Below are 25,339 nucleotides of genomic sequence, written 5' to 3' on the forward strand. Positions count from 1 at the left end.
AAAGTGAACTACATCCGCCCACATATACGCAGATGTTGGCCACTATGAGGAAGTGAAGCTGTTTTTTTAGGAAGTTGCAAATCTTCGGCGTGCCACAGATGTGAGATTCACGGAGTGAGGTTTGAAGAAAGACAATGTGTGGCGTCGAATGGATGAAGGCGTCGGCCAGGCTGTTGCCGTTTCTGCTGCTGCTGAGGGGTTCAGGTAAGGCTGGCGTGGAACAGAACGTTTAGGATCAGTGTTTTTGACTGAGTCCGTTTTCTCTCAGGTTGTTTTTCCCTGGTTTGGTTTCCTCTCACCCGCAGCAGCAGCAGCAGCAGCAGTCCTGCTTGAGAATGACACCATCTCCTTAAACTGTGATCAGCTGATAGACGACCAGACGAAGTGTGACGCCACGACGTGGGTGTTTTACCGCTCAATAAAAACTCCAGTAGAACTGATCACTCTGGGTCAAATCACATCCACGAGGCTCGACGTAAATAAAGTGCACAGACTGAAAGTTCTGGAGAATTGTTCTCTGGAAATAAAGAGCGTCACAGCTGAGGATGCTGGACGGTACCACTGTCAGCAGTACCGGTCAGGGAAGAAAGAAGGACAAGATACCGTAGTGGAGCTGGCTGTTGTGACCAGTGAGTCATTTTCACCTCAGAAACTTGTTGATCACAGTGTGCGGCAATTGTCTATGATCTCTATTGCGTTGGTTGTAACTGATGATGTTTGATGGATCACAGTCAAATATAATTTTCGCCAATACTGACTCTCCGAAGTATTGACTAGTGGCTTTGTTTTATGTCGTCAATATCAAATTTCATAAAGTGCAACTTCATCATGAAAATTGGCATCACGCATGGGGCCAGTCGATCTAACAAACTGAATGTTTTTTATCCCACCTTCTCGTCTCCATGGCAACCAGTGAGTGAGGTGGAGATCAAAGATGAGGCGACATTAACCTGCAACGTGGCGACGCACAAGCCGTGCACATTCAAAGTGTACCTTATGTTCAAAGGCAGCCGTGATAAATTGACTTGGCCTCGCTTGATTCCATCGTCTCTCTGCAAGATCTCTCAGAAGTTTACAGTCTATCAGCATGAATTCAAAAAAAGGTTCACTTCTTTATGGTGTATCGTGGAAAATAAGAATGACGAGCATACGTTTCTCTTCCACCCTCAGCCTTCAGGTAAGAATTCAAGCAATATCTAATCTTTTTTTTTTTTTTTTAAATAATTTTAACAAGCATTACTATTGTGGCGGGATCAAATTCAACTCATGGAGTTCCTCTAATCTGTTTAGGGAGGAACACAGGGACGACAACTCAGTCAACAACAACTGCGCTTGACAATCTTCCAACTGACCCTAAAGGTAACAACTTTGTCGTTTCGAGCATAGGGACGACAACTCAGTCAACAACGACTGCGCTAGACAATCTTCCAACTGACCTTAAAGGTAGCAACTCTGTCGTTTCTGCTGAGCCAACAGTTAGAAAATACTTAAGAACAATGTTAGAATGATACGCATCGCTGTTTAAAGGTCCCATCTTTGGCCAAAGCAACTTTACCAATGTTCCCTCTGCGTAATGTGTCTCAGTCCCGTCTGTGACTTTCATTGTGTCTCCAGACTGGTGGTGGCTGGGTGTCATTGCAACTGTGCTTTTGGCTGCAGCTTGCACTCTGACCTGTGCGACGGTTCTGTGGTGTAAGAGAAACAAAGGTGAGTGAGCACACAAAAACTTTGGGCTGGATTTCCTCTCTAAGCACCAGCACATCAAGTCTATTTTTTTCATTCACAGCGAGAAAAACGCACACGACGGACAATTTGAGCATAAACAAAAACATGGGCGCTGAAAATAGGCAGTGTTCTGACGCTGTGCAGGCCAATGAGGAGGATGGGGTTTTCTACACCTCAGTCAACTTTACCGGGATCCGGAAAGCCAAAGTAAGTCTTTTTAAAAGTTTCCCCTGAGGATGGCGGTGAATGAGACGTTTTAATGTGTTAACCTAGATAAACCTAAATTTTGTTGCGCAATCAAACAGGCCAGTTCCTAAAAACGCAGGCAATGATGCGTTCTGTCTGTTATGCTGTTCTGAACATTTTACGTGTCAAATCCTTAACGTTACTGTTTCCGGGCAGGTTCGCGATAAAAATGATGAGAGCCGGTTTGAAGAAGTGACCTACTCCACTGTAAAGGCCTCTTCCACGGATCCCAGCCACATCTACGCGTCAGTCAATCCATCGCGCTAGAGCGGAATCCTTATGTTCTCTGCTTATTTTTACATTTCATTTTTTCTTTTAAACTGTTTTTTTATATTTTTGATAGTGCAACAAAAATGGCTTGTAGTGGGATAAGTAGACATAACTGCAGGCAGAATACTCAACAAAGAGTAGTGAAGAGAAAAAAACAACTAAAAGATAATTGCATTGATACATTCAGCTCCATATGTTTGTTAAGCACATTGATACTCAAGGAGTATTTTCATAATAATATGATTGATGTTTGTATGTCATGTTCTGTTTATTTACTGACACCAGGAACCTTTGGAAGCTGTGTTATGATAGTTTAGCTTTTTTATATATATAGGTTGTTCTTTTGCGTGTGTATTACATGAAACTGCAAAAAACAGTCTTATTCCTTTATTATTCAATGTTCAAAGCTTTGACCAAAGCAGTTTTGTCGCTTTGAAATTTTTTTGTGGTGTTTTTTTTTGTTTTTGTTTTTTTGTTTTTCAACATTTCGCACCGTTCTGGCAAGATTTTTCTTCGACGCTCTTATTTTTGAAAACCCCTCCGCCGAACCGGAAGCTCTCGTCGTTGACCCAGAATCGGTTTTCCGTCTGTGTGATGTTGGAAGGACTGTGGATTTACTGCAGTTTGTCGCCGATTTGTTTTTCTACCAAAGATAAATAAATAAACAACTTTGTGTTGTTTTTGTTTTTTATAATTAATCTTAGTCTGCACACAGGATCGACCGAGAGCCGCTTGGTGAGTTTTAACCACGGAAAGTGAGACAAAAACGAATCGGTAGTCCAGTGTTCGCTAACGTCTGCTCAGGTGTCAAATGTCCATGACAGCAGCGGCTGTAAACAAGACAGCCATTTACCTCCACATGCTGCTTTCAAGCGAACTTTTTTTTAGAGTCGTTTGCTTAAAGAAGCGAATCGTTCACCAGCATTGACGAGTACGCCTTCGCTTGCATGTTCAACACGTCGACAAACAACCCTTAAAGATCGTTTGTCTGCTGTTAGCTCGCTAGCATTGAGCTAGCCTCGCAGGCTACAAGCTAACCGCCAACCCCGTCTAGAATAGAATAGAATAAAACTTTATTGATTCCCCGAGTGGTGAATTCTCGTTGTTACAGCAGCAATAGATCACAAGACAGGACAGTGTCAATGTGTGTCTGACAATAGCAGCAACACAATCAACAGTGAAATATAGCCACAATAAGGATTTAAAAACACCAATAAAAATGATAAGAAAACATATCATCATCTCAAGGTAGAAAGGTTCAGTTGGGGGAAACGAGACTTGTTCTTGTGGTCTTGAAGACTCTTCGCCTGTTATCCTCAGGCTTCGTCAGTTCTGAAAGGGCTTGGAGAGTCCCAGGTATTTGTTTGGGGCTAAGGCTGATGGTACCTTCTATTAGCAAGGTGTTGATTGTTCAACAAAAGGTGTTTGATCATCAAAGAGGTGTTGATTCTGCTAATCGAGTGAACTTCATGAGGGTCGTTAAATCTGAAGACCCACTATCAGTGTGCCTCCTACTTTTGCCCTGCCATCATGTGAGTCGTCAGACTCCTTTGAGGAAAGGTGTGAAGGGCGGTTCAATCTTCTGTGTGTGTGGGGGGGGGTCCTCAAGACTGTCTTGTATGTGGCTGAGAGAGATGGAGTCCTCGCCCTCTGTTGAGAGAGCGTTGCTGCAGGTCGACACAAACGCCTTTCCTTCGCTCCTCTCTCAAACCATCTGCCTTCTCCGTCTAGAATCTGTACGTTTGAGTCTTTGAAGGAGTGGCCTTTCTCCTGTGAATGCAGATGAACAGCTGAGTCCTGTCCTGAGGTGCTGGCTCTTCCACCACCCACCCAGCGGCGCCACCTCGCAACCACCCAGTGGCTCCTTGCCTCCATCCCACGTCAGATGTGACCGTGGCGGCCACGGCGACCATGAGCAACAGCCACCCCCTGCGTCCGCTGGCCTCCGTGTCGGAGATCGACCACGTCCACCTGCTGTCGGAGCAGCTGGGCCAGCTGGTGCTCGGCGAGGAGTACAGCGATGTCACCTTCGTCGTGGAGGGGAAGCGCTTCCCGGCGCACCGGGTCATCCTGGCCGCCCGCTGCCACTATTTCAGGTAAGTGGCAGACAGACAGACGGGTTTTCGTGTTGTTTGTGTGTCAAAGGTAGTGTTGTGGTCAAGACGGCACCAACCGAGACCAAGACATTATCAAGACTGGAGAGTATAAAGATCGAGACAAGACCAAAACTTTATATATCAAAGTTTGCTTCTTAATCGAACAGCAACATCTCTCTTCAGCAAGGTGTCTTTTAATCATTTTCTTTAACATTTTGCTGCTTTGCCAACTATTTTGAACCATTATCCAAAAAAAAAAAAAAATACATTTACTTGGAATAAGGGGGCAGGGTGCCACTCTGGGGGTCACTAGCAGAGTGTAAAACAGCAGCAGCTGGATTCTTTTCCGTTATTATCGTGTTATTACAGTGTTGGCTGAGTCTTGACTGGTCTGGATCAAAAATCCCCAGTCCAGTCCGTCCAGTCCAAGACCAGACCCAGTAAAAATGCCTAAGAGTCCAAGATAAGACCCGGACCCTTAAAAAGTGGTCTGGAGACCAGGACCAATCTCAGCACTACAACAGAGGTCAAAGGAGGATTCAGTCTTGTTTGTGTGCCTCTCAGGGCTCTGCTGTACGGCGGAATGAAGGAGTCCCAGCCCCAGGCCGAGGTGTGTCTGCAGGAGACCCGTGCCGAGGCCTTCTCCATGCTGCTCCACTACCTGTACACGGGCCGGGCCAGCCTCAGCTCGGCCCGGGAGGAGGTGCTGCTGGACTTCCTGGGCCTCGCCCACCGCTACGGCCTGCAGCCGCTGGAAGACTCCACCTCGGAGTTCCTGCGCACCATCCTGCACACAAACAACGTCTGCCTGGTGTTCGACGTGGCCAGCCTCTACTCGCTGAGCGCGCTCAGTGCAGCCTGCTGTGCCTACATGGACAGACACGCGCCCGAAGTGCTCAATTCTGACGGTTTCCTCTTGCTCTCCAAGGTAGGAATGTGTGGGTCAAAGGTCGGGCCAGACCGCATCTCGTTCATTTTGCCTCCACAGTTTGAAAGATCTTTGGAGTTGTTTTTGAGTCACATAAAGGCTGAGTTTCAGTGAGTTTTAGTGGCAGATTTCTTGTTTCAAATACTTACAGGGAAATTTAAGGATAATTATGATTATGAAAATATTTTAAGCCCAGAAAACGTAAGGAAATATTACAGTAAAAGTGTACAATTACAGAATCTATCTTTAAGCAGACGTCTGAGTTAAAGGTCCTCGACTTTGCAGACTGCGCTGCTGACGGTGGTGCAGCGCAACTCCTTTGCTGCCACGGAGAAGGAGATTTTCCTGGCCCTGAGCCGCTGGTGCCGGCAGCACGTGGACGGGGACGACACCCAGGAAGTGATGGCAGCGGTGCGGCTGCCCCTCATGACCCTGACCGAGATGCTGAACGTGGTGAGGCCGTCGGGCCTGTTGACCCCCGACGACCTGCTGGACGCCATCAAGATCCGCTCGGAGAGCCGCAACATGGACCTGAACTACCGCGGCATGCTGAGTCAGTGCCACTCCTTCTCTGCCAGTCAGCTGCACGTCGTCGTGTGTTTTTTTTGTTTTTTTTTCCCCAAACGTTTATGCCTCTCTCTTTGGTTTTCAGTCCCGGAAGAAAACATCGCCACCATGAAGTACGGCGCCCAGGTGGTAAAGGGAGAGCTGAAATCGGCGTTGCTGGACGGAGACACGCAGAACTACGACCTGGACCACGGCTTCTCCAGACACCCCATCGAGGAGGACGGCAGGGCCGGGATCCAGGTCAAACTGGGCCAGGCCTCCATCATCAACCACGTCCGCCTGCTGCTGTGGGACCGGGACAGCCGGTGAGATGGACGACCAAGCTAATGGAGGAAAATAAGAAGAAGCTTTGACATGTTTAAATTCATGTGCAGTTATTAATATAAGTTATTATTTTTTAGCTTTGGTGTTTTTAAAAAAAAATATCACGAGATTCATTAGCTTTTCAGTTCACCTCCAATATTTATTTTGTTTTATAAATGAAGATTTTTTTTTGTTAATGACCTTGTCAACGGCTGTTTCAGGTCCTACTCCTACTACATCGAGGTCTCCATGGACGAGCTCGACTGGGTCCGCGTTGTGGATCATTCCAAGTTTCTTTGCCGCTCTTGGCAGAATCTGTTCTTCACACCTCAAGTTTGCAGGTGAGCTTTTCCCAGCAGGAGACTGCGGCGTTTAGAAGAAGAGCCTCGATGCATCGCGGGGGTGAAACACTCACTAATGCGTCACGTTGGCTTTCCCCAGGTACGTCCGCATCGTAGGAACGCACAACACGGTCAACAAGGTCTTCCACCTGGTGGCTTTCGAGTGCATGTTCACCAACCGTTCTTACACGCTGGAGAACGGCCTCCTGGGTAAGACAGGGCTGACTCGCCGCCCTCTCTCTCTCTCTCTCTCTCTCTCTCTCTCTCTCTCTCTCTCTCTCTCTCTCCGTCTCTCTCTCTCACTCCCTCGCTCTCTCTAAGTGTGACTCTAACCTCTGCGTCGAACCCCCACAGTCCCCGGCGAGAACGTGGCCACCGTGTCGGCGTGCGCCAGCGTCATCGAGGGCGTGAGCCGCAGCAGAAACGCCTTGCTCAACGGCGACACCCGCAACTACGACTGGGACTCGGGCTACACCTGCCACCAGCTGGGCTCGGGGGCCATCGTCATCCAGCTGGCTCAGCCCTACTCCATCAGCTCCTTGAGGTGCGAGCGAGTCAGAGAGGAGAGAGAGAGAAACGGAAGCGCTCCTCTAGAGCATAGAGCCTTTGACTTTATTATGGACATTTTGATTTACTTCGAAATTTAAGTTTTATTCACAAAATGTTGTCTTTTTTACGTCAACTTTATGCTCGAAATTTCATCTGTCATCTCAACATTTTAACTTTATTCTCAAATTGGAAACCTGAAAAAAAAAATCCTTCCTCTTTCGTTCTTTACAGTCACTGCTGTTTAATTTCACAATGTCGCCCGATCACTAAGCGGTCGTCTCTGGTTCGAGTCGACGTCTTGTTTTATCCGTTTCGTCGCCTTCACCTCCGTGTGTGTCTCCGTTCAGGCTGCTGCTCTGGGACTGCGACGAGCGCTCGTACAGCTACTACATCGAGCTCTCCACCAACCAGCAGCAGTGGACCAAGGTGGTGGACCGCACCAGGATGTCGTGTCGGTGAGCGTCAGGCGTTCTCCTCTTCTGTTGGTTTCTTATAAAGGGAGCCAGCTGGCCTGGAAACAACCTCTTGGACAAGAGCGAGATGAAAAGCTCTTGTGTGATTTGTGATTGTGATCTAGGCTGCAAATTTAAAGCAGACGTGCTTCTACAGGTTGCGTCAAACCGTTTTGTAAAAGTCAAAAACTAAAATATTGGGGCTGCAGCCACAATATGTGACCTTCCAGTTTGGATGTTTTTTTTTTTTTAATTATTTCTCTTGCAGATCGTGGCAGACGCTCAAGTTTGACAAGAACCCTGCTTCCTTCATCCGTATTGTCGGGACTCACAACACAGCCAATGAGGTAAAAATAAATGAATGAATAGAACGCCCTTTACTGGCATTCATTTCCATCATTTCTGCTGTCTTTTAATAATGCCGCTGCAATACCAGAAATTACAGTCAACGTGAAAACAAAGAAATGCAGAGGCCAAAACCTTTGAGCATCTCTTTTTATTATTGATTGAATTGATTGAATAAGTTGATTTTGAACATGTATGACGTATGTCTAAAATGTATTTGTACATACAAAGGAAAGAAACAAAAAAAAAGTAATAAAAAAGGAAAACCATAAAGTACTGCACTTGGTTTGAAAAAGGAGGAAGAAGTTAAAAAAACTACTTCCTTCCTTGCAGCAAACTCTCAGTGTTGATGTCCTGCACCCCCACCCCACCCAGGTGTTCCACTGCGTCCACTTCGAGTGTCCGGCCCAGCTGGACACGGAGGTGACGGAAGGCAGTCCGGGCCTGGACCCCCCCGACCCCGGCACCGCCTCCCAGCAGCCGCGACCTCAGCGCCCCTCGCGCACACACAGCCTGCTGCCCTCCTCGCCCTCCTCCTCCTCCTCCTCGTCCTCCACGCAGCCCCACCACTAAGCCCCGCCCCCGCCGCCGCTGTCGTCACGGCCACCTCATTGCCAGCGAGGCCGTACGCCATTTTGCACAGCCTTCGTCATCGTCGTCATCCAGATTGCACTGCTACAAGCGCTGCTAACGGCGGCCGCCGCCGCCGCCGCGTCGTCGCCCCTCCCCCCTCCCGCCCCCATCCGTCTCGTCTGTCACAAGTGCAACATTTAGGGAACGGGTGTGTCTGTAGCGGCTGTTATTTATGAAGGCTTCAGTCTTCCCGGTTTGAAGCAGGTCGATAGTGCATCCACTGGCTCGTGTGTTTCTATGAAGGTACATTATCACAAACGGGGACTCTTGGCTCGCGCTGAACTGTGGTCTCGCTGAACCACCAAAGAGCTGCCAGACCAGATCAAGATGGGTGGGAGGGTTGGCGGGGAGGGTTATGAATGATCTGAATTTTACTAGGTAATCCTTTTTCCAAAAAAAAAGTGTGAATTTTATCCATTACACAGGCTATTTTTGTAAGAATTGTCTTAAAACAAAGTTAGGCTACTCTCTTTGCTTACCATCAGTCTATGGGAGTAGCAGAACATATTTTTCAGACGTCAGAGTTCAATTCTTTAAACAGTTGCCAAAAGCATCCTGTGGCATTTGTATGCACTTAATCCCAGTATGCGTCTGCATATATATATAAAGGAGAAGCTGTTAAGTCTTTTATAAAGAGATGCGCTCACCAGACGGCCGTAAACTGTGGCACTCGTCTGGTGAAATTCATACCTCAAAGAAACAACAAAGCAAACCTCCCTGAAGTTTAGAATTGTCTTAATTTAGTATTTGAAGCACTCGAGCAGCTCAGCACAAAGGCTTCAGGGAATCGATTAGGGTCAAGTTCATTTAGGCTGAGGGGCTCGGACCAAATTCTGTATGCACAACACTGTGGGGGCAACAGAAGAGTGGGTTCAAATACAGTAGACGGATAAGCAGCTGCTGTTAGCACTTTATTTTTACTCAAGTACTCAGAAAAAAAAAAAGGTTGCAGCTTGGGTCTTCTGACTGAAGAACAGTACTGACGTGCTGGATGTCATACACGTTTCTGTTTGTTTTTTCTTTATTAATTTAAACGCTTCCTTGCTCGGAGAATCTCTGTTTTGTTTTTTTGTTTTTGTTGTTGCTGTTGTTGGTATTGTTGTTTTGAAACTCTGTTTCATAGTTAAGCTATCAGTGCTACGGTTCCTCGTTTGTTTCCTTTTATGTCCTGATGTTGCACTTTTGGGTCGTCTGTCTGTGAATGTCTCCTTCGGTTTGAACCTATTGATTTGATGTTCCGTGTGACTTTGAAAACACTGAAGTACCCTGGATGACTCTGCTGTGTTTTCTCGGAGCATCGTGTCAATGTTTTAGAACTTAGCAGATAGCTGGATAACGTCTTCCTGATTATCTAATCATAGAGCTAAAACAGGACTTTGTTCGGGTTCCATTGTGATGTAGAGAAGACACTCCCTCTTCCTTTAGCCACCTTTTAATTTAGTTTTACTTAAGATGCATATATATATATCTATCAGTTTTGAACATTGACGTGTGTGTTTGCATTTCACTGCCTCTCATTCGACACATTGCCCAGCAAAAATGTGACTATGAAAAAAAAGACTCTGTCTATGAATGTGTGTTGCTGTGAGGGAGGGGAGGGGGGGGGGGGTCACAGTGGGGTCTGTAAAACAAGCAATACAGTATTCTCTCTCTCAGTGAGCCTCTGTCAACTGATTGATGAGTGCACGTGTTTCTGTGCGAGCCCGGCAGAAGACACCGGTGTGTGGTCGAGCCCAAAGTGCTACTCTATGGGCAGGACACACTTAAAACCACTTTGAATGTGCTTTCCCTTAAATAAATAAATAAATAAATAAATAAACATTGTTGGTGCCAAGAAAAGGAATAGTAAAAGAAAATTAAATGCATACATTTTTATTTTATTTCCAAAGCTCATCTGGAATGGGCAAATGTTATTTGTCAGTTGTGAAAAAGCTCTCAATTCTCGGGTTAATCGTGTAGTCATTTGATGAAGTGCACATTTGTTTAACCACCATTTAAAGTGGATCTTATGAGATCAAATTCCGCCCTCTTGATGAGGAAAAGATTACACGCAAAACAGACGTCCATAAAAAAAAGGAAAAAGAAGATGTTACATTGTCTCCTTTTATTGTCTCTCAAAGTACATTGGATAAATGTGCTCACCAGCCAGAGGCATTTGGTGGCCGCTGGTCCAATCAAGTCAGGTTTTATTACGCTCCAAACATATCTGCAAATGCACAACACAATATTCTCCTGGTGTTTTTGTCACGGCTGTTTTTTTTTTTTTTTTATAACGCTGACAGTGACACAATGTCTCCCTGTTCACAATCACAAATGCGCTGCAGGGCCATGTCTCGTTTGGCAGTAAAAACGGAATTCGCACCTCATCAAAGTCACTCGGTAAAGCGAGAGTGACAAACAAAGCGAATCAACTCAACAAAGTCCCGTAAAATGGGCAAAAGAAACTGCACCATGACGCCACGCTTTGTGTCTTTTATTTTGTCCCTCTTGTTGAGCAATATTGACATTTCTGGTTTGATGGACTCGTTTCCGGTCGGGCATAATTCGCATCAGCGGGCGACGTGTGAGTAGGGGTGGTCAGGAGCTGATAAGAGGGGAGGGCCTTGGCCTGTGGCTGGATTCTCGCTGCTCCGCACCCTCCCCGAGCCCCGACCGTAGTTTCAACTTCTTTTATCGGCACGTTTCAAAAGCGCCAGGTCCTCCGGAGCGCTTTTGCCGAGGGTATTAAAAGCCGGGACTCCCCCCGGATCCCTCTGCGCGGTGGTATCGCCCGAATGTCCAGCTGATTGCTTTGAGTGCCGTTCAATTATTCCAGCTCAAACTGAGCCCTTTTTCTTTGACTTAACGGAAAGGGCTGTTTTCCTTCCCCGTATGGCCGACAGCGGGTGGCCTCGCCACTGTTTTTCGCCGACTTGTGGACTTTAAAACCGAGAGATTTTCATATTTTTTTCCTCCAAACTTGGGCTGTCGGGTTCGGGTTTTTTCTCTCCCACCCCCCCTTCCTCCATTGAAGCGAGCAGGCCCCGGACTCATCCCCAGCCTCGCGTTTCCATATCGGGGGGGATTTTTTTTGTGTTGGAAGTCATGGGAGACACAAGTGAACGGAGCAAACCTCCGAGTCTACCTCCCCGGTGCCCGTGTGGATTCTGGGGGTAAGATTTAAACCGCATACAAAGTGTATTTTATCCGCTGTCTCGCGTTGAAAGCTACATCCGGATGATTTTTTTCCTCCCTCTTCTTGAAAGAAAAGGGGCTCAACGGGTTCAACTAGTCCGAACCCATTGTTGTTGTTCTGTTGTACAGGCCGAGGGTGGGGGGTTGGGAAGTTAGCTCATAAATAAGCCAGCTAGCTTCGCAAAATAGCTTCCTTTTTCTCAAGGCTTTCCTCCGTTTCTCGTCACTTTCTTCATTCCGCTCGTCGTGCGCGACATTTAATCGTCAAGTGTGGCGATTTTTAAGCACATTTGTGACCCAGGAGATGACGTACCCGAGACCGAACATGATTTATTGCCAGCAGGTTCCTTTTAAACCTTCCCCCTATTTCTTTTTTTCCCCTTCTTCCCTTTCTGTACTCGAAGCTGCTCGAAGATTAGCGAAAAATACACATAACGACTCGGGCGAAGTGTCGAAACGAATCAGTTATTTCGACTAAATAATTAGTTTCAAAGAGCCTCTGTCTTTTTCTTCTTCTTTTTTTTTTTTTTTTTTTTTTTTTTTTTTTTTTTACAGTCGGTCTTGTCAAGTGATGGATGTGTGTTGCATACCGGATGTGATTCACTAATGTCTCTGGCGTTATCCCGTTCGGCTAAAAACGGTTTAATTTACCATTAATCGGTTGCTAACGATCGATTTGTAAAGGTTTTATTTTAAACCCTAGCCATTTAAATAAGTACATTTTAAGGCATTTTATCGAGCTTCTCCACCGAGTGAGACAGCTCCCCCTGTGCTGTGACGGGCGACCACCGTGCGGCACATGCATTTACTGTCACGTCACTAATTTTACCGTGAGGTATTTCAATACAACCAGAAGTATGTACAGTCAGACCGTTGGGCACTATCGTTGTCGAACATGTAAGTCACGTGACATGCTTTTTTTCCTCCCTCTATCTCTCTCTCGACCACCCATCACCTCCACCTCATCAAACCCTCCTCTCTCTCTCTCTCTCTCTCTCTCTCTCTCTCTCTCTCTCTCTCTCTCACACACACTACCACCCCCCCACCCCCTTGCCTTCATTTTGTGCCGGTCCATGTGAGCAAACTGACCTGCAACCAGTAAGCCCACCTGTCAAAGTCAGGTGACGCCAATGTCAGCTGTGTGTGTGTGTGTGTGTGTGTGTGTGTGTGTGTGTGTGTGTGTGTGTGTGTGTGTGTTTATGGCCCCTGTTTGCCTGAGCTCAGCTCAGAATAACACCTGGCCCCGGGTGAAGGGCCCCTGCCGGCTGTCCTGTCCCACGCAGGCAGGCCGGCCGGCCGGCCAGCCTGGTCACATGTGTTCCTGAAACTCAAGGCCCCTTCAAAACATCTTCCCTCTTCCTTTGAGGCAATTGAATTCCGCCTTTAAATGCTTGCAACATCGAGTTGCATCAACCAGCGACATCAGCTGCCGGTAGGGTTTGCGTTACACAACACCTGAACAAAAGTGTCATTAAATCTTGACATCAATGTTTGTTAGTATCTGAGTATGTAATACAGCACTACCCAGAAAATTAGAATATATCCTGAAAAGGTTGTTGTATTTGCCCATGTGTGAACTCTTCTGAGCCAACACAAGACAGACTTTTTAAAGGCTTCAGGAGCCTTTTGCATGTGTTTTGGATTCTTTGGACTCTGTGAAGCTACAAAACTGAAGCTTTTCACAGTATTCTAATTCTCTGAGTTTGTGGCTTTGTGGTTTTAATGAGCTGAAAATCTTAATCAGCAATGTTACAACAAGGAACTGCTTGAGATGTCAATTTGCGTGTAATGGCTCAATAAAATTTGCTGGTTTCATCTTTTATGTTAAATTGCCCAAATAAAACAACTTTTACTTGATATTCAAATTTTTCGGGTAGTACCCGTATATTTTCTCAGGGTTAATTGTTTTTCTTTATTTTATTTTATTTTTTCCATTGTAGCACCTGCACTGGCTGTCAATGGTGCTAATCGAAGGCAGCTTGAGCGAGTTGTGTTAGCGTTGCAGGAAAGCCTGGCCAGCTTGTAGGTGGTGGCAGCCACATGTGAAGCATGTCTGGGTGATGATGATGACGGGTCACAATTTTTCAAAGCTCTTATTCCTGAAACCTCGGAATGAGCCACAAAGAGATTCCGAAGCGACGTGTCATCTGTTTGTTTTTCACAATATAGCAATTCTGCGGCAATCTGTACGATGTAAAAAGGTCGGCTAAAGTGCAGAATTTTCACTGAGCTTTAATGTGATTTTTTTGTTTTGTTTTGTTTTGTTTTTTTTTGTTTTGCGAAAATGAACCCAAATTTGAGACACGCTGCTGAACAAATTCTCTTGTACAAACATTCTAGAGCAGGTAGTGTGCCACTGCTCACGTGTTGTACCACAAACACTGGCAAGGTTCCAAACTCTTGGAACACTTTATTGGACTGTAAATCAAGTTCACCCACTCCTGCTCTATTAGACGCACACTCTGAGCTCTTTCACTGGTTGACTTGAAGCATTAACATTACAAGGACGTGTTAGCGGCGGCGGCGCTGCTGGTTGGTTTGCTGGTGAGTGATGTTGACGGTGCGTTTCACTTTAACAAAGCCAGTTGTTGTGTCCCACGGTTTTGTGGCGGCATGTTGTCCCAAGCCTGATAACGAGCCGTCATCTTGAAGTATTGAGCAGCGTATTAGACAATTATTAGCCTCGGGTCAAAAGATAATTGTTGGCTTTCCGCGCCGCCTTATCACTTTTTGTCGTTTTTTTGTGTGCAGTGTGTTGCTATCTGTGCAAGGTGTGTTTTTAACCACAGGCCACCTTTTGCCTCGGGACAGCCTGCGTTCTCGAGACGGCGGCGACGTTTGCAGCTGGGAAACCTATTCTGACGCGCGGTGTCGGTGTCGCCTCTGAACTTCTCAGAACCAGTGAATCACCAAACCCAGAGGCCTGAAAGACTTTTAAGACGTCGCCATTAGGACAGAGTGAAAACATCTGAACTTGGCTTTGGCTCGCGCCCTCCAAACAATTTTGTTGGCCACAAGCGGCAATTTTGAGAGGAAGTGATGTGGATCCTGCCGCTCCGCCACTCTCTGCCACTTGAAGTGATGCTTGAACTTGGCGTGGATGCGAAGTGATTGAAAAAGCTCTATAATTTTCAGGAAAAAAGGGACCAAAATGAGGGAATGTTTGCGCGGGAGGGGAAACGAGGCCGACGGGAAATGCCAGAAATTCATCTTTGATGTCGCTGATCGCACAGAAATTGCATTAATTGGGGGTTAACGTCATGTTTTCAGTCAGCAAGATCACTGAATGGAGCCGCAAGTAGGTTGTCAGTTCTTAGTATTAAAATTGAATTTATAATTTGTGGGAAAATAAACAATATTAAATCCTACTTGTTCCACAGATGGCCTTATATTGAATTGTGAGCCGCTGTCGGCACAGGAAGCGTCACATTTTCTCTCGTCAGGCTTTGGAATGACAGGGATTTTCCTCTGAAGCCTCACGGCCGCTTGCAAGAAGGCAACAGAGGTTTTGTTTTGTTTTGCTTTTCTTTTCCCCTTTTTTTTTTTCCTCCCCTTCTTGCTGCGGAACCTTTGAGTGTCACAGAAAGCTGAAGCCGGCAGGCCAACCCTGTGCAGATAGCTGCTGGGAGTGGCGCCCTCGAGGACCCTGAGTCAACCTAGTGAGCTCCTCTTTGCTTAGTGTAATCCGTGGAGGTGTGCTTTGTCCCTCCTTAAGCTGGCTTCAGCGCCGAGTCGTGCCGAGGCAGCGCCCCGACCGGCAACACAGCCCAGCGCTGTCGTCACGCGTAGCGTGTTGTTGGCGTGTCACACGTGTGGACCTGAGCGTTGCAACGTCCCAATGACGGGTTTGTGTTTCCCGGCGTGGAAACGAGGTTGTAGCGGTCCTGGTCCTGCAGCACCAGGATCCACAGTCATCTGCCTGAGAATGCCAACTGTCCCCCTGTCCTCCAACACGGGTCGCTTTTGTAAACGAGACCCTGGGTCTCAGTAGCTGCGTTTCCTTTACAGTTTCTCGCAAAATAAAAGCGATATTTCTTAAAAATTTCCACAAAGTGCAATTGCGATTTCCAGGTGTTTCCATTGAACGGTGTTTTCAATGGAAAACTTTTTCCAACTTCAGCTGTTTTATATGACCAGTTTCTATTGTGATATTTAGGTTTAGCGCAACCCTAGAGGTGATGGAAACGCACAGGTTTTTAACCAGTATAAATAAAGGTCAATAAAAATAAATTAATAATCCCTGACAGGGAGGTCGGGGCTGTAGAAAAGTTTGTCGGCCGTGTCTGAGGAGCTCCTCTTGACATTCACCTGTTTGTTTGTCTGTTTCTTTGTTTGTGTCCCCACAGGTCGAGTAAAACCATGAACCTCTGCTCCAAATGTTTTGCCGGTAAGTCCTTCACCAGGTTTCCCCGAGACGTTGGTTCCTCCTCAACAATAATATTCAGATTTTCCTGGTTTGTAGTGTTGTAGTACTGGAGATTGGTCTTGGTCTTGGTCTCCAGACCACTTTTCAAGGGTCTCGGTCTCGTCTCGGCATTTTTTACTGGGTCTGGTCTCGGTCTCAGACTGGACGGACTGGGGATTTTTGATCCAGACCAGTCAAGACTCGGCCAACACTGTAATGACACGATAATAACAGAAAGGAATCCAGCTCTGTTGGTGACACCCAGAGTGACACCCTGCCCCCTTATTCCAAGTGCATTCATTGTTTCATTTTATGAAGCAAAGTTGTTTTTTGAAAATGGTTCAAAATGGTTGGCAAAGCAGCACAATGTTCAAGAAAGTTATCGAAGACACTTTTGCTGAAAAGAGATGCTGCTGTTCCATTTAGAATTTAAAGAAGATACTGGTCATTTTTTCCTGTTTTGTTATTTTATATATATATATATATAAAGTCTTGGTCGGGTCTCCGTCTCAAGACTCTCTAGTATTGATAAAGTCTTGGGCTCGGTTGGTGCCGTCTTGACTGCAGCACCACTGAGTTGGCCGCCGTCTTCGCACCTGCTGTTGTTTGGTTATATTAAACCTATACCTTAAATGTTTGCCGTGCCGGCCCCCTGACATCAAGCCTCCTGAGGTTTACCTGCGTCGCGCTCTGGGGGCGGCTGCGGGCGAACAGTCCCTCGCTTGTCAGCGGCGCCGAGCTGTTTGCACAGACGCGGCCTCGCAGAAGCTGTAGGCGAGGAGGCGAGCCGTGCCAGCTGATGCCGCTGAGGAATGCTAACAACAACATGAAGTCACTCCTCATGGGCGACGGGGGGGAGGGGGAGGGAGGGAGGCGTGCGAGTGTCACCCTCAAATGGTGGCTTTCACCGTGCAGCGGGGAAAACAGTCGGCCGAGCTCAATAGGTGCTTTCACGGCCTGCAGGATAATGAGGTTCTGTTGCGTCCCGCAGGCTGCGAGTCACAAGTCGCTTCGTCGGAGCCGTTTGGAAACGCCGGACCGTGCGCCAGGTGCTGCGGGTGGCACCGTGGCACCGTGGCTCCGGGGGATGGTGGCCGTGTCTGCCAGGCCCCTGGGGGCGGGTGGCGGGTGGGGAGGCGCAGGCCGGGAATCGCAGACGGTGGCTGCGGCGCTCAGAATAGACTGGATCGGCGGCCGTATTGAGGCTGAGCAGCAGAAGTGGGTTAGTCTGCAGGCGCCGGCCGATGCCGGGCCAGATCCGCCCGCCAGAGGTCGACTTGCAGGCCGGCGTGGAGGAGGCTGTCCCGCGGGATTGGCTGAGAGGCTGGAAAAAAAAACTTGAGTGTGAAAATGACCCCACCAACAAACAAAAGAAATAATGAGTTCAGTGTCTTGAGAGCTTCTAGTAGCTGTGAGTGATTGCAATTCCTTGTGCAGCGGTCAGATCGCACTGAGTGCGTGCGTGGAGTTGACTGAACGTTTTCCCTCTTATTCCAAAGATGTTTTTATTGGGTTTTTTTCCCTTCTTCTTTTTTTGCATAATCCATTTGCTCTGAGCGGTTTGTTCTTTGTTGGCCAACAAAAATATGGATTGTCTGCTTTGAAAGCAGCTGATTTTCAGCTGCTGCAGAGACATCCACCAAATGCCTCCTCCCTTTGAAGAATAACTTCTGGATTCCAGCGGGGCAGCCTCACATGATCGGCAAAGAACCACAGCTACCGTTTAGCCCTGTGTTTACAGCTCCCTGCTAAAAACCAATCCCCTTTTTTTTTTTTAAAATATATTTCTAATAGTTCGACAAAGTGCAATTGCAATTCGCAGGAGTTTCCATTAAATGGTGTGAAGCGCATATTCTTGTCCCGCGAGACCTCACGTTGAGGAGGGCGGAGGTACAAAGCATTCTGCGATTTCACTGGTCGGTGGACTGGTCACCTGACCCCCGTACAGCGTACGGTTTTTCCCAAGTTGAGCTTCGTCCCTCGTCTGTTCCCTGCTCACCCGCTCGTCCGCTGTCCTCCAGACATCCAGAAGAAGCAGCCGGGGGACGACTGCACCTCCACCCCCATCCAAAGCAGCGGCAGTAGCCCATTGCCGGTCTTCAGCAGCGAGACGAGCAGCAGCAGCAGCAGCAGCAGCAGTAGCAGCAGTAGCCAATCCCTCTTGCCCTCGCCGTCGCCGTCGGGCCCCGAGCAGCCGTCGGCCGAGGAGCCCTCGTCCACGTTTGCCAGCACGAGGGAAGGTGAGCAGATGGAGCGCCGCTCCCAGCCGGGAGGGCTGTCTAGAAAGAACAGATCTGTGCAGCCTTTGTGTGTTTGTGCCCAGCTAGTGTGTGTTGCTCTGTGTTGGGTTGTTTCATCACGCCGGCCCGCTCTCTTGTCTGCAGGCGCGTCGTCCACGGAAACAGCCCAAGGCACTCTGTGCACGCCCACAAAACGCCCTCGAGAGTCAGGTACCCTCCCCTACCAGCACCCCGCCTCCCCCACACACCCCCATCACACTGACAAGATTCAAGATTCAAGAACTTTATTTGTCAGTGCTTTCCACCAGAGATAGATCATGCAAAAGCATTCACAGTGCAGAAAGAAAGAAAAAGGAGCAGCAGGAACAAAAATAACAAGAATGAAATATCTATATACATTTCTGAAAATATCTACAAATCTATATAAAAATAAAAATCTCTATAAAATGAACAATATATAACAAAATCAACAATATTTAAAACTATCCAAAAATCTCTCTCTCTCTCTCTCTCTCTCTATATATATATATATATATATATATATATATATATATATATATATATATATATATATATATATATATATATATATATATATATATATATATATATATATATATATATATATATACATAGACAGATAGATAGAGGTACATAGATATGATTTTATACACACGCACACACAAAAAGCACATCATTCATAAAGGCACTTATTTAGAAAAATATGTGGAGTGTGTAAACCACTGTAAAAGTGTGTCGGCCTGTTTGGTGCTGTGCTTGGTTGGGGGAGAATGTGCTGAACCCGCTTGCCTCCTTGTTTCCCTGCAGCGTCGGGCTCGCAGAGCGAGGAGACGCCAGAGAAGCGGCCGCGGACGGACGAGAAGGAGAGCGGCAGCGTTGGCGACGGCGACGAGGAGGAGGAGGAGGAGGAGGAGGCCCGCGGGACGCCCAAGCAGAAGAACCGCCGGCGCTGCTACCGCTGCCAAACCAAACTAGAGCTGGTGCAGCAGGAACTGGGCTCCTGCCGCTGTGGTCAGTATCCGCAGCAAAGCCATGTGACCCGCCGTAACGCGGCGCCGCCCACCGCAGTGTTTTTTAGAAACTAGTTCACGATGCCGCAGCTTTTAGTTCTGCCTTTAGGCGAAGTAGGGCATTTTATTTTGAAAGGGATTTAGCGCTGTACAAACAAAACGTGTTATTATTATTATTTATTATTATTAATTATTATTATTATTATTATCATCTATTTTTATTATTATAATCCAGGTGGAGATGATCGTGAGACTCTTACAATTTTTCAGTTGTCAGTGTTTTAAGATGCTCACTATTATGGATTTATATTTGGCTCATAGTTTCAGGGACTTTTATTTTTTATTTCTCCGTTATTCACCCAGGCAAGTAATTCACAACAGATTCTTCAGCGTCTCTCAAAATTTCTGCCCTTTATGAATAAAAGCAAGATGGTTCTGGAGTGACGCCATCTTTTTTGGTTTGGTTTTTTTTGGAGCAATGCATCTCTGTTGAACAGCTGATGTCACATGACCAACTTCAGTAATTAAAGGTTTTGTGCAGGATCGTGTGACACGACACAACATAGTTTACACAAACAGAGCCAGAGACCTGGAAAGAGGTGATTATTATTCCCCTGTGAAGGAGCAGTGAAAGGTGTCAGCCACTGGTGCGGCAGGGTTTTTGTGCTCCCATGAAGAGGAAGCGCATGCATGCAACTCATAGTTGATGATGATTTAATTGCTATTTACATCAAATCTATTTTCACGTAAGCATCAAACCATTTTCAGCTAATCTTGGGCTCATCCATGTTTTTGTTCATGTAGTAATTGCACATTACTGCCAGTTCAGCCACACCAAGTGTGTCGCCCCCTGGTGGCCATTCACTATTTTTTTTTTTATTCCTGCTGCTTTCGCCTCCAGCCAGAGCCAGTGAGCCGTGAGCCGAGTGCAGCTTCACTGGCTTTTTGTTTCCTCCATTGTTGTAGAAATGCTGCCCACAGAACAGCAGCAGCAGCAGCAGCAGCAGCAGCAGCAGCACTAGTCGGTGGTGCACCAGTCTCAGCGTGCACGTCGTGGTCGTCGATGATCAGTACGAGTCGACGCAGCGCCCTGCCTCACTGTCTGTCTCCTCCTCTTCCTCCTCCTCCAGGCTACGTGTTCTGCATGCTGCACCGTCTACCCGAGCAGCACGACTGCCTCTTCGACCACCTGGGCCGCGGCCGCGAGGAAGCCGTCCTCAAGATGGTGAAGCTGGAGCGCAAAGTGGGCCGCTCGTGCCAGCGCATCGGCGAGGAGTGCTCCTGATCGGCCCGCCGCCCGCACGCCCGCTCGGCGAGACCTACGACCACGAGGAGGAGGAGCAGGAGCAGCAGCAGCAGCAGCAGGAGGAGGCGGAGAAGGAGGAGGAGGAGGGACTAGTGGGAGGGGCCGGGGTTTGAGGAAGGGGAGGAGGGAGGGCAGGGGGTGTGACACCTTCGCTATCGTCCCACATCGGAGCTCCATTGCGCCCCCTGGAGAGGCTCCGGCCTCCTGCAGGGAGCCTCTGTCTGTGTGGACTCTGGACAAGGGGGCCCCCTGCTGGTGGATCTGCGGAGCACAGCTCAGTTACACTTTCCACACGCACACACACACACACACACAGGCATACACACACACACACACACACACACACACACACAGCACCCCGACTCACAGCCTTAACCCCACCCCACCAGCTCCAGACTGCGGAGGGAAGCAACACCAGCGAGCTCGGCGGTGTCACACCACCAGCCTCCTCCTCTTCCTCCTCCTCCTCTTCCTCCAGTCCAGGAAGAAGCAGAACTGTTGGGACAGACGGACTCGCTCCAGACCTTGTTCCACCTCCACGGGATTATTACTATTATTATTATTATTATTTTGTGCATTTATTTTTATTTTCTCCATCACAAAGTCGTAGTCTGAGGGGGGGGGGGGCGAGCGGTTGCATCCAGCCTGTAGCCCCGCCTTCTTCCTTCTCCTCCTCCTTCACCTTTTTTCCTTTTTTTTTTTTCCATCAACAGTGAGGTCCATGCGCGGCACCGCTTGCTGCCATCGGCTCATGCATGGTACCTGCAAAGCAGCAGTGTGATCGGGCGAGGACGCCGTCGCGTTTTCGTCTTTCCCCTTCCCTTCTTTCTTTCTTTTTTTTTCCCCTCATGTTTTGAGCGTGTCTGTCACGGCGATCAGCTCCAGTTTTTACTGCGCAACCACGGCGTCGTGGTGGTGGACAGTGACGCCGATCCAAGTTCTTCTGCTCACACGGACAGGAAAGAAAAAAAGAAAAAAAAATGGGAACGATGCGGAAACACACACACACACACACAGACACACACACAAGCGGACGGGACTCTCGGATTAGTCCTCTGTGTAGCAGCTCCTCTCCTCCCCCTCCCCCTGACCTCTGACCCCCCCGACCCCTCTCCCCTCCCTGGTTTTTTTTCCAGTGTACTGAGCTGTACTGTTGTTTTACATTAAGGGCAACGCAACTGAATATTTGTATTGGAATCCAGAGGTTGTTTTTTTTTTTTCTCGCCCAAACGCCGTTGTTGGTTCAATACAGTTACCCGAAATTCATATGAGTGTTTCTCTAGTCGTAGACGATCGGTCAGCAGAGCGTATGAATCACTCACTCCTCGCGACAAATTGTAATTTATTCCTTTTATGTTATCTTGCTTTATGTTTTGTTTGTGGGTTAGAATCGAGCGGGTTTTTTTGATCTGGGGGGGGGGGGGGGGGGGGGGGGGTTCTATTTGCGACTTTTTTTTTTTTTTTTTTTTGCAGCATTATAATCTCCGCTCATTGTTTTTTTTTTTCAGTTCTTACTAAACGGCAGATCTGATGTTGCTCATTTTGAATCGGTTTGGACGTCACGGTTGAGGAAGAGAGTGGGAAACGGGTTTTACTCAAAGACGCCCCCTGTCTGTTGACAAAGAAACAGGCAGTTAAGCAAAAAATTTACCAAACTAGGACCTCTTTAAAACAACGTTGCTTAAAGTTAAAACTGCGGTGCAATTCCCCCCCCCCCTCTCTCTCTTAACTCGTGGACGTCTCTGATTCAAGCTCTGCATCGACAGCTAAGTTGACAAATTGCGTGGTTTCACCCTTTTTTCTTGCCAGTCATCCACCGTCTTAATCAGCCTCTGCAGTCTGACTGCTTGGACTTTGTGCTGTGCATATTGTTCAGTTTCTTCCTTCTCCACACGGGGGCGTTCTCTCCTCGAAATCAACCAATTTTTTTTTTTTTTCCTTCTTCCATTTGTGACATCACAGTCGGTTTGTTCATTTTTGTTTTGTTCTTCTCCTCTTTCATGTTCCGCGTCCAACACACATCGTAGGTGCTTTTCAAACTTGTACGACACAGGTACGGACAGCCATCCGCTGATGTGGAGCCGTTTGTTAGCGTCTGTTCGGTATGGAAATTTGAAGAAAAAGAAAAAAAAAAACAAAGAAAATAAACGGCAATGGATTTCCTTGAGTTGCAGGAAGTTCAAAGAAGAGTTGATTCAGGTGCTGAGCCCTTCGGATGTGGACACCACTTACTATGCTAATCCTCATGCACAAGTTGTGATTTCTTCTCCCCGCCGTGATCTCCGGCGAAGGAAATAAACCGGGAGCCTGGCTCAATCTTATTTTGATATTTTGAAAACCTTTTTTCTTTTCTTTTGATTTTCTTTTTCTTTTTGTTTCTTTTTTTTTTTGTTTGAGCGATGTAAGAAAGGGAAGAAATTGATTATCTTTCTGTACCCTTTTAGAGAAAAAAAGATTTATTTAACCTTTATATCAGTTTGAGTTACTTACACCCTAGCATAGAGTGGCATATTTAGTTAAATGTATTAAAAGAGCAAGAAAATAATTCTGTCCTATTTTCTCCTTTTTAATTTTATCGTGTTCCATTTTTCTGCTGAGGAAAATAAACTGGATTACAGGAAGTGAATTCTTTGTGTTCCCCGCGTGTTTGTTCCAACATTACCTTACATGGCCAGTAGATGGCAGTGGGACTAAACGGTGGGTTGCCCGTGCAGTGGAAACTCGTGAAGCGGTTATTGGATCCTGAGGCTTACAGAGTTTACCTGATCATGTCCAACATTAAACTGGTTGAAACTACGAGGAAGCCTCGTGCGTCCATGAGGCCAAAAAGGAACATTTTGCTTTTCTTTTCTTTTTTTTGTCAACCTTCTGCTGTTTTCAGCTTCCTTGTTTGTCTCTTTAAGCACATCTGAATAAAATTTAGACCACAAAATAATTGAGACCTACCGTGTATAATAACTGGGCCTGGCTTTGGCTCCGCCCCTTAGCTGTATTTCCCTTGTTGGCCTGACCTAAATATGTTTACATAGAGCCAGTGTATGAAACGGCATTGTTTTCACTCGATTGCATTTGAAACATTTGTTGTGAGGAATGTGGCCGGCGGAGGCGACCGTGTCACTGATGTAGCGTTAATATCTATGGCATGACGGACACCTGCTGGCGCCAAACGGGATAACGTTACAATCAGATAAAAGGTCAGAGGTGGTTGGAGACATTGTCAACAAGAGGCCACTCATCGTTTGGCCCAGCGTCTTGACATCTCAAATATTTTCCTGGTGGCCGACGATTGAAGTTGGAAAAACAGGTGTTTGGTCGCATAACACTACACACACGACAGCGGGTAACTTGGATCGACACTTGTCGCAATGTACTTTTAACGTCGGCGTAACCGCTTCAAAATTAAGCCGGGTTGCCTTTCAGCTGTTTTCCACATCATCAATCACGGGGCGCTGCTTTGAGATGGGTGAAAGATCACTGGCGAGTCGACAGAAGTTGACAAACCAGAGTTAAAAGTCACCGCTGTGTCTCCACAAACTGGATCTGTCTGGTTTCCTCTCGTCTCGCCTCCCTCCAGGTAAATTATCCTCCTTTTACAGTCCCCCTCGACATGTCAGTCAGAACAAGTGGAGTGTGTTTCTTTTGACTGACTGGTGCCTTTTCTTGTACTCAGCCCCTCACCTCATGACAGCTTTCAAAGGGGCCCGGAAGCCAGTGGGAAAAAGGGCGATGCTGGATGCTGCAATGGATGCACAGCGGAACGTTGCGACGCGTTAACTTCAAATGAAACACATTTGCAAACGTGCGGTGGGCGTACTACGACATCAGCGCTGCGAACTCGTGATGCAAACTATGCCATGCTGCGTCGTCTTCTTCTTCCTCGCCCTGTTGACTATTGAATATTTCCAGTAGCTCGCTAGCGCATTCTTTCACATATTACATTCACTGCTTGTCGTCCTCACAGTCGCCCCGTATTTTCTACCGTCCCTGATTTCACAATAACCTTGAGCATAAAAGAAACTGTGAGTCAAACAAAAGGTTCTCTGTGAAAATTGGAAAAAGGCATGCAGTCAGACCAGCTGAGTGTATATCCGGAATCGGCCGTTCCTGAAACAAAGCCCTTACAATGACAAAGTGGCCTGATCAGCAGGCTCTCGCCAAACTTTTTTTTTTTGCTGCATAGATTCTCGCACATACGTCTATTTAATCATCCATGTTGTATATCCTGGCTAAAAGTCTACCGGGGGGTTAAAACCGTTCAAATCCTGCAATACCTACCGATCAATAGATTGATTCATTCGGAGGTCACTAATCCCTAATCCTTTGCGGCTTCCAAACCGGGGGGGTCGTGATTTGCACAGGCGTGACAGAGTGAGCGGCGTCGCTCGGATCTTCATTTGAGGAGCAGTTGTGAAAGACGTATTCAACATATGAAAATGTGAATTCTTGTTCCATGACCAATCGGGTAATCGGAAGGCATGTGCTGCCTCGCCAGTGCAAATAGACAGCGGAGGAGGAACGCTTTAATACATTTCATAATGTCTTATCTCATTCCATGAGAGTGTGGGAGTCAATAAATCTAATTCAAATGTTTTTTTTAATAAAAAAAAAAAAAAAAAGAAGCTATTTCCCTCTCTGTAATGAGCATAAAAGTGTAGGAGAAGACAAAAAAGAGGTGGAGGGAGGGGGGGGGGGAAGGAGAAGCCACTTTACTTGAAGCTGTGATAAGTA

General features: G+C 47.0%; 3 protein-coding genes across 8 annotated transcripts; all 3 read left to right on the forward strand.

Annotated features, from left to right (window-relative positions):
• The first annotated feature begins 59 nt into the window (after positions 1-59).
• On the forward strand, positions 60-2,873 carry LOC142879683 (uncharacterized). Of its 5 annotated transcripts, none has more exons than XM_076013080.1 (7): positions 60-204; positions 309-629; positions 914-1,177; positions 1,291-1,443; positions 1,615-1,707; positions 1,787-1,932; positions 2,128-2,873. In XM_076013080.1, the coding sequence occupies exons 1-7, from the start codon at positions 135-137 to the stop codon at positions 2,236-2,238; spliced, it is 1,158 nt and encodes a 385-aa protein (XP_075869195.1). In that variant the 5' UTR covers positions 60-134; the 3' UTR covers positions 2,239-2,873. The 5 variants fall into 5 exon arrangements, with proteins under 5 accessions (XP_075869195.1, XP_075869194.1, XP_075869196.1 ...); XM_076013079.1 differs by having other exon boundaries at positions 62-204; positions 306-629; XM_076013081.1 differs by having other exon boundaries at positions 62-204; positions 312-629.
• On the forward strand, positions 2,838-10,250 carry btbd9 (BTB (POZ) domain containing 9). Of its 2 annotated transcripts, XM_076013077.1 has the most exons (11): positions 2,838-2,976; positions 4,024-4,337; positions 4,902-5,265; positions 5,551-5,818; positions 5,918-6,137; positions 6,357-6,476; positions 6,577-6,686; positions 6,831-7,020; positions 7,373-7,480; positions 7,746-7,824; positions 8,156-10,250. In XM_076013077.1, the coding sequence occupies exons 2-11, from the start codon at positions 4,153-4,155 to the stop codon at positions 8,393-8,395; spliced, it is 1,884 nt and encodes a 627-aa protein (XP_075869192.1). In that variant the 5' UTR covers positions 2,838-2,976; positions 4,024-4,152; the 3' UTR covers positions 8,396-10,250. The 2 variants fall into 2 exon arrangements, with proteins under 2 accessions (XP_075869192.1, XP_075869193.1); XM_076013078.1 differs by lacking the exon at positions 2,838-2,976 and having other exon boundaries at positions 3,066-4,337; positions 8,198-10,250.
• Positions 10,251-10,898: 648 nt separating this feature from the next.
• Positions 10,899-23,237, forward strand: LOC142879684 (AN1-type zinc finger protein 3-like). The gene is made up of 6 exons (XM_076013085.1): positions 10,899-11,607; positions 15,976-16,016; positions 18,056-18,274; positions 18,419-18,484; positions 19,103-19,306; positions 20,436-23,237. Exons 1-6 carry the CDS (start codon positions 11,540-11,542, stop codon positions 20,588-20,590), a joined length of 753 nt encoding a protein of 250 aa, XP_075869200.1. The 5' UTR covers positions 10,899-11,539; the 3' UTR covers positions 20,591-23,237.
• The last annotated feature ends 2,102 nt before the right edge of the window (positions 23,238-25,339 follow it).

Source organism: Nelusetta ayraudi, unplaced genomic scaffold (genome assembly GCF_046127955.1).
Source record: "Nelusetta ayraudi isolate G7.1 ecotype Tasmania unplaced genomic scaffold, CSIRO-AGI_Nayr_v1 ptg000140l, whole genome shotgun sequence".
Classification (NCBI taxonomy): Eukaryota; Metazoa; Chordata; class Actinopteri; order Tetraodontiformes; family Monacanthidae; genus Nelusetta; species Nelusetta ayraudi.